The following is an 8,173-nucleotide window of genomic DNA, read 5'->3' as shown; positions in this document are numbered from 1 at the left end:
ACTACAAACCATAAAAACAATGCTGCTTTTCTATATGGCATTTCAGTTTTTAGGTTAAAAAAAAAATTCTATTTATACTCAAAACTTGGATAAAAGCTACAATTCCAAGTCTCATTTTCCCTTAACCCCATCCACCCAAACACTACTCATTTCATAAATGAATACACTATTTAGTACTGTACAGTAAATACATATCATTGACAGCTTCTATACTACTCCAGAAAAGGCAAATATCTATATTCACCGAAAATATAAATTTGCTAAATATAGGTGGGATTTGTTTATACTAAAGTTCATTGCTTTATCCAACCCCATTCTCACACAAAAAATAAGCAGTAAAATGATACTAAGCTAAGAAAAGGACTGTTTTGGATAGAAATTAAATCATTTTTGACAATTTTGATGGCAATTATCACTACAGTGATAGACTTCCTCTTTTTACTATACTGAAACAAGTGGACAGAAAGGGAAATAATTTGTAAAATGAATGAGGTAAATGTCATACATTCAATAGTGTAAATAAATACAAATACGGTTTTACAGGAACATGAACATAAGTTTAAGGGTTTTATTATCAAAGTCTTGTAAAACAATTTCAGAAACTGTACATCAACATGGCACAGACTGTAGCCTACTTTTGTTTCTACTGCACAAAAGTGAAGCCTGACACTTCTGTAACTAAGAAAACAGTTGCCTAACTACTTTGCATATATAACATGAAATCACCGTGTGCATAAGATTACTACTGCAGTAACACAAATTTATTGGTTTTATACAACTTGAGATCAAATAAAGGTACATTATCAAGTAGATTTGTCTTATTTTAAAAGCATATGAAGGTCAACTTAAAATGCACTACCCCTTTTTTCCAACACAGAGCTTAAAACAAATTAATCAAAGAGTGGAAAATTAAAAATAAAGGCAAGAGATAAGTTTGTTTTTTTTTTTTTCCCTTTAAGATGGACTCAGGATAGGTAGATAGCTTTCACTGATGTAGATGTGGAATAAATTATTACTTCAGGAAAAAAATTCCCAAACATTGTATGAAAAAGTATACAACTCTACTTCAAAATATGCTATTTACTCACTGCCAAAGACAGTTTTATTTGAAATCTTGTTTCTGTATTTAAACCCTAATTAGCCACCAAAAAAGGTTAGTGCATAATAACCTTTCAAAGTTAAATAAAAGCCACAAAAATTTTGCCACAAGGCTTAAAGGATTATCTATTTCAAATGCTCATTTCCAGATGTAACTATAAGAATGTTAATTTCTCATGTCAACAAACAAGACCATAAGCAGATCCATCATGTTGGAGGATTTTAATGACATTTAGGATATTCTTGCCACAATAACATGCAATCAGTGCATTTCCTACATGGCCCTATTACGGTAATGAATCAAATTATAGAAATACTATAAGTGAACTTACTTAATAAAGGAGATCATACGACATAAACAATCCATGCCTGCTGTATGTAGATGCATGCAGCTTTTCATTTTTGTTATGAAGCAGCACCAGAATAGTAAAACTGCTTGGTTACTCAATCAGATTTCACCATGACAAGAATTGGTTACCTCGTACCATTTTCTAAAAGCTTTTTTGATGTAAATAACTAATATCAGTAACAGGAGCTTTATAACCATTTATAACTCAGAGCTGTATACATCTAGGTTTGAGATGAACAAATACAGCATTAAGAAATCACACAAAGGAATGACACTGATGCAGGTATACAGTTGGATTCCCACAGAGGCAATATTCAGTCACTCATATCCATGTCTTCTTCATGATGATCATCCCCATTCACTTTGGATTCTCTTAGTGAATCACCAGTTCCCTTTTCCACAGAACATTCCTTTGTTTTAGGGGAACCTGTTTCTATTGGTTTCTTCTCTTCCTTTTTCTCTTTCTCACTGTCATACCCCTGTTCTTCTTCATCATAATCCCGTGTAACCTGCTTTGCCAAGGAGAATAATACAAGTAAACTTCTCCAAAGAAAAATAACTTCTGAAAGTACCAACATCAACCCAAATATAAAAATAAATCAATTTGTAAACATACTTTTACATCTTTATCACTCTCTGATTTTCTTTCCCGGTCCTTTTCCTTATCTTTACTCTTCTTCTTCTTGCTTGTTGATCGTTCTCTTTCATCCCTACTTCTTTCTTTGTCTTTATCTTTCTTCTTCTCCTTTTTATGTCTAGAATGACAGTAAAACGTGCAGCAACAGGTTTAACTTGTTTAGATAAGCCTGACCCAACTTCACAGGATGTAAGTAGTACAGCAAAGATCCAACTTCAAAATCTTGGACCATCAAAGTACACAAGTAACATAGGCTACAAAACTAACTTGGTTACAGGACTCAAGTGTTCAATCCTTCATGGTGTTTAAGTCACAAGTCAGAAAGAGAATACATTAAAATATTCTTAGGAACTGTAACTGCTGAAAAGAAAAACTACACGACAGTTTTAAAAGGAAAAACCTCTGAAAAATACAAAAATATTTTTAAATGATTAACATTCTTACCTCCTAGGGGATGGTGACCGAGACAATTTTCTTTTAGGAGATCGAGGCTTTTTAGGAGATCTTGTTCCACTCCTGCTCCTTCGTCGTCGTCTCTCTCTAGAACCACAAATGTGTAAACTAGGTTTTAAAATACAGTGTGATCTTAAAAATGCAGACACATCATAGATGGTTCTAACAATGAAAGATGCGGCCGGGTGTAGTGGCTCACGCCTGTAATCCCAGCACTTTGGCAGGCTGAGGTGAGGGGACTGCTTGAGCCCAGGAGTTCCAGACTAGCCTGGGCAACATGGTGAAACTGTCTCTATAAAAAATACAAAAAAATTAGCCAGGTGTGGTGGTGCATGCCTGAAGTCCCAGCTACGCAGGAGGCAGAGGTAGCAAGAGCACTTGAGCCTAGGGAGGTTGAAGCTGGAGTGACTTGTGATAGGGCCACTGCACTCCAGCCTGGGCAAGAGAGAGAGACACCCTGTCTCAAAAAACAAAAAACAAAAAACAAACAAACAAAAAAACCCGATAAATGAAAGACTGTTTCACAATACTGGTATGAGCTAAACAATTAAATGAGTAATATAAACATCTGCAAAGCATGTACCTTTCCCTTTACTACCCTCAAGAAAACTCCTAATTTCTAGCAATTCTTTTAACTGCTGACAAAATGTTAGAAATAGTAAGCTTAAGAAAAAACTGATTTAACAAAACTAATGTGAGAGGGGTGACGTGTGAAGTAAACTATTACTGAAGAAGTTAGTTTTTGGTTCAAACATTCAGCGTTCAAAGTAATTACAGAATAATTCAATAATGTGATACAGAGGGTAGTTACTAATAAAATATCCCCATATTCACCTTTAAATCATTAGATGAAATTCAGAGAACTAGTTAGAGCAAAGGTAGAAACCCTACACTCTAGCAAAATTGCCCCCCCCAGTACCCCAACAACCCTGCTTTCACCAATTACTTTGAAGATATACAGCCTTCCCCTCCTTTTTACTGTGACTTAAAAAAAAATTCTGTTCTTGATTCTCGAAAGTTATTAGACTTAAAAAAACCCTGTACTTAGTTGTCTAGTTTCCAAATGAAGCTTTTTTTCTACTTATATAGCCCTCTGTGATCCCTGTCCTGGAAACAATACACATAACTGAGTATTCACTTATCAAACATTGTCACGACTGTGTACCTTATACTTTTTGCTACTGTCTTGTGTAACTGAAACTCCAAATTCTCTAGATGGAAGAAATATTTTGTATTACATTTCCGTGTCCCTCAATAGACTGTAGCACGACTACAAACACAGTGGGTATTTAATAACTCACAGAAGATGCCTTAATTTAGAGCGACCCAATAATACAGCATGAGAAGGTACTTACATTATATAAAGCAAAAGGTTTAAAAAAAAAAAAAAACAACAAACCCCTCAACAGTTTTTAAGGTAAGAAAATACATGTAGTACTTCCCATCTTTTCTATCTGTCACCTACCCCTCAGGCCTGATGTAGCATTTCCTTCTGTATTTATATTTGGTTTCGTTTTCATCCTTAAAAATTTAGTTTTTAAGAAAATTTTCATCACCCCAAAAACTTCTTAACCTTTAGCTATCACTCTAATCCTCCCTATCTCCCCAGCAATCAGTAATCTACTTGGTATCTTTATGGATTTGCCTATTCTGGGCATTTCATATAAAAGGAATCATGCAATACATGGCCTTTTATGGATGTTTCCAAGTTTCATCCATACTGTAGCATGTATCAATCTTATTTATTGCTGAAAAATATTCAGCTATATAGATATACCATTTTGTTTATCCATTTGTTAATGATATTTGAGTTAACTTTTTGGCTATTACGAATAATGTCACAAACATTCACGTAAAAGTTTCTGTGTGAACATGTTTTCGTTTTTCCCCAAGAGTACAACTGGAGGATCAAAAACCTCTTATGTTTAACATTTTTAGGAAATGCCAGACTGCTTTCTAAAACACCTGTATCAGTCTATATTCATACTAGCAATGCACAGGGTTCCAATTTCCCCACATCCTAATCAACACTTACTGTCATCTGTCAGGCTCGGCTATCATCTGTCTTTCTGATTTAAAACCATCCTGGTGACTGATGTATCTCACTGTGGTCTGGTTTGCATTTCCTTGGTGACTAATAATGTTGAACAGATTTTATGTACTTACTAGATATTTGCATATCTCCCTTGGAGAAATGGCTACAGATTCTTTGCCATTTTTAAATTGGGTTGCCTTTCTATTGCTGAGTTGTAAGAGTTCTTTATATATTCTATATTAAGTTCCTTATCAGATATATAATTTGCAAGTATTTTCTATCTAGCACTTTAGGTTTTTACTTTCTTGATAGTATCCTTTGGAATACAAATGTTTTAAATTTTGGTGAATTCCAAAAATTTGTCTTTTCTTCTGTTTCTTATGCTTTTGAAGTCATATCTAGGAAACCACCAAGCTCATGGTCTCAAAGATTCACTTTTGTTTTCTTCTGAAGGTTTTACAGTTTTGGCTCTTACAGTTAGGTCTTTTATACATTTCAGTTAAATTTTTTATATGGCATGAACCTCCTAGTGAATTTAAGTAATGTTGATGAATAAAACAGGCACTGCAGCAAAACATGTGAATGAGATCTGAAAAATGGAATGAAGTCTAGCCCTTATTAATATCATACAAATCCCAAATTAAGGATGAAAATGGGCTTTTCGTGCAGTTTGTGCAATTGAAAGTCTGCAACATTTCAATTTTCACTGACAGCTTAAAGATAGAATTAGTCTAAGAATGACACAAACCAGAATCTGCATTACTTTCCCATTAATTCAACAATCATTAAAAGGGATAGAAAAATTATCAAGTACTAACATGCAGAAGATAAATATAGCTAACTATAATAAACTTTCTTAATGGAACAATTTAGTATGGTTTAGCCATTAAAACTTAAAACTATAAAGAGAAAAACTCACCTCTGTTGAATTCCATGTTACTTCAAATATACTCTAGACCACAAAATATTAAGTAAAACGAAAAATAAACTACATTATTCTTCACAAATTGCCTTTTAAAAACTTCAATAACGGCAAAATGTAACTTTTTTCAACACTGAAATACTTATGTTCTGGAAAAGACTTCATATTCACAGCATACTGATACTGTTAGAAGCAAAGCTAAAAAATAATTGCCAAGAATTCACAATGCCACCTTACCTGCTTGCACTTCTAGAACGTCTGGCTGTGCTGTAACTTTTTGGTGGTGTTTTAGAACGTTTCTTTTCTTTGTCTTCTTTCTTTTTGTCTCTAACAAACGAACACAATTGATCAATGCATTAGAAGACTCAGCTGATGCCAATTTATATAGCACTACATACACAAGAATATAATCAGATCTAATCCCATTCTTAAAAGCATAAATGTTATTCTGACAGAAACTGTTTTAAAAATAATACTTCACATGGCATATCTGAAGTACAGTAACTTCTTTTAAAATCCTATCTTCCTAGATTTTCTCCTGAGTAGACTAAAGTAGACGATGGGTGAGAAAATAACTAGGATGTTGGCTTGAAATGTCTGGTAAACACCAATAAGTTAACTGTCTCTAGTCTCCTCAAGACTCCTTTTTCTCTCAGCTTATTACCACTTCCCCAACCCACCTCTCCTACCAGGCCAAAACCCATAGAGCACTACCAAAATCATTCATCAACATCATGAATATTCTTCCAAGACACATATCCCCCTGTCAACCTCTATCATGGATCAAACAAGCTTTTATCTTTTTCTGCTGCTATGTATTATGAACTATTCAGGGCTTATTAGAAAAATATCATTAACAGATTGTGACTATAGCCATAACTCAATTTTATTTTTTTACAGAGTCCTATAAATTTTTACTCCTCACAATATTTTTTCCCCAAGATCATTCTCCCCAAGACGCTGAGCAAAGAGTAGATAAATGATATATATTTGTTGAATGAGAAGTCTCATAACCCCCCTCTTTATTCTCTAATTTTAGGAATCAAAGTATCCCTCTCTTACTGTTCTAAGCTAATGTTTCCACTCTATATTCTCTATTTCATTTTTTTCCCCTTCTTTGGTCATCCTCGGTTCCCTCTTCATTCAGTCTTTATCATTGTTCCCTCTTCATTCAAATCTTTATCATCTAACTCCTGGATTACTCGAACAGTCCCCTAGTAGGTTCCAGTCATGCCTCCCATAAACTGATTCTGTACTCTGTCATGAATCTTTTAAAGTACAAACCTGAAAATATTAATTCCCTGTTCACCATTTTCAACCCATTCCAGTTGCCTCCTGGATCAACGGCATAGTGTGAACAACAAAGCCTTCCATGATCTGTATCATTATATTTTCCTGACCTCATTTTCTAGTCCTACTACACCAAAATACTGTTATTTCAAGAAACACCCTTCTCGACCTGAAAGCATGCCCCACGTTGAAGTCTAGTCAAATCTTTCAGAATTTAATACTCGAGTCATTCTCAAACTTCTTCCAACATCAGCAAGTAGCAATCATCATTTAACAGTTCCTCCATTGTAACTAAATCCATCACTCCTCTCCTAGCAATCAGAAAGTCCTTCAAGAAATGTTTAATTCCATTGTATAACTGTTCTATTGACCTTGTTTGATTCACTCTGTAGCACATAAGGGTTTAACAAAGATAGTAAAGCTACCCCCACTCTTGTTCTCATCAGTTGAATTTTATGCTTCCCAAGAGTAAGTTATGTTGTGTCCCCAGCTATATACTTAATGACATGATTTAACTAAATGAACAAATAATGCCAAATACAGTTGCTTCTAGAAAATTAAGATATTTTAGCAAGAGATAAAAAGCAGTTGCTAAAAAAACTAAGTGCTGTGAAACTGTATGCCTCACAACTATAAATGCTTGGGGGCATACTAATTTAAAAGTGCTTGGCTCTACACAAAAAGACTGGTTTTTGAATGTATTTTTAGATGGAAATAAAACGTTAAGGTGTTTCTTATGAAAGAAGGTAGCAGGACAGCTAACAATTCCTACTACTAAGAAATTTTACTTAGGCCCTCAGCTATAAGCTGAAGTTTCAGTTTATAATGAAGCACCAGAAAAACAAATGTCAGCCTCCTAAACTCAAATATTGACAGTTTCTTCCCCTGTCTAGCCCTATTTCCTTGCCCCCCACCCCAACCACCTCTTTTGTTACTAAGTAGCACAGTAGTGGCGATATTGGGAACCCTAAAATTTGCTTTCTCACCCAATGCTATACCTTGTTTTTGATGTGCTCCTTGACCTTCTACCTCTCTCTCTGGAATGAGATCTTCTCCGTCTTGGGCTTTTGGATCGTCGCCGACTCCTAGACTTAGAATGTGACCGCCGTCTCGATCTGCTTCTTGACCGCCTAATAATGTAAAAGGAAGCCAATACATGCGTATAAATGTAAAAAGACTATAAATTTTGTGCTTAGTATCAGACAAAAGATTCAGACATATGGACTAAACAATTAAATGGGGGATAATTCCCTTCCAGTTGCTATTATTTAGCCCATAGAACAAACACCTTCAACACCTTAGGAATTAGTAATACCTTTTAACACTTGGAATTCCTCACCTTTTAATGATTTGCTCAACTTGTCAGATAGGTCCTTCTATGCCCACTGT

General features: G+C 34.7%; 1 protein-coding gene across 4 annotated transcripts in view; it reads right to left on the bottom strand.

Annotated features, from left to right (window-relative positions):
• Positions 1-535: 535 nt before the first annotated feature.
• The window catches only part of SRSF11 (serine/arginine-rich splicing factor 11), a 46,293-nt gene continuing 38,655 nt past the window's right edge, over positions 536-8,173 (bottom strand). For 2 of the 4 annotated variants that reach the window (XM_011970666.1, XM_011970657.1), the window contains 5 exons: positions 7,783-7,914; positions 5,732-5,821; positions 2,529-2,624; positions 2,064-2,202; positions 536-1,956 (listed from right to left, as the gene is read on the bottom strand). In XM_011970666.1, coding sequence (XP_011826056.1) covers positions 1,762-1,956; positions 2,064-2,202; positions 2,529-2,624; positions 5,732-5,821; positions 7,783-7,914 — 652 coding nt within the window. In that variant the 3' untranslated portion in view covers positions 536-1,761. Of the gene's footprint in view, positions 1,960-2,063; positions 2,203-2,528; positions 2,625-5,731; positions 5,822-7,782; positions 7,915-8,173 lie in introns of all 4 variants that reach the window. The other 2 variants (XM_011970652.1, XM_011970648.1) reach the window with 1 other exon arrangement.

This window comes from Mandrillus leucophaeus, unplaced genomic scaffold (assembly GCF_000951045.1).
Source record: "Mandrillus leucophaeus isolate KB7577 unplaced genomic scaffold, Mleu.le_1.0 Scaffold1208, whole genome shotgun sequence".
Classification (NCBI taxonomy): domain Eukaryota; kingdom Metazoa; phylum Chordata; class Mammalia; order Primates; family Cercopithecidae; genus Mandrillus; species Mandrillus leucophaeus.
Note: the sequence above shows the minus strand (reverse complement) of the source record. Positions and strands in the feature narration are given on the sequence as shown.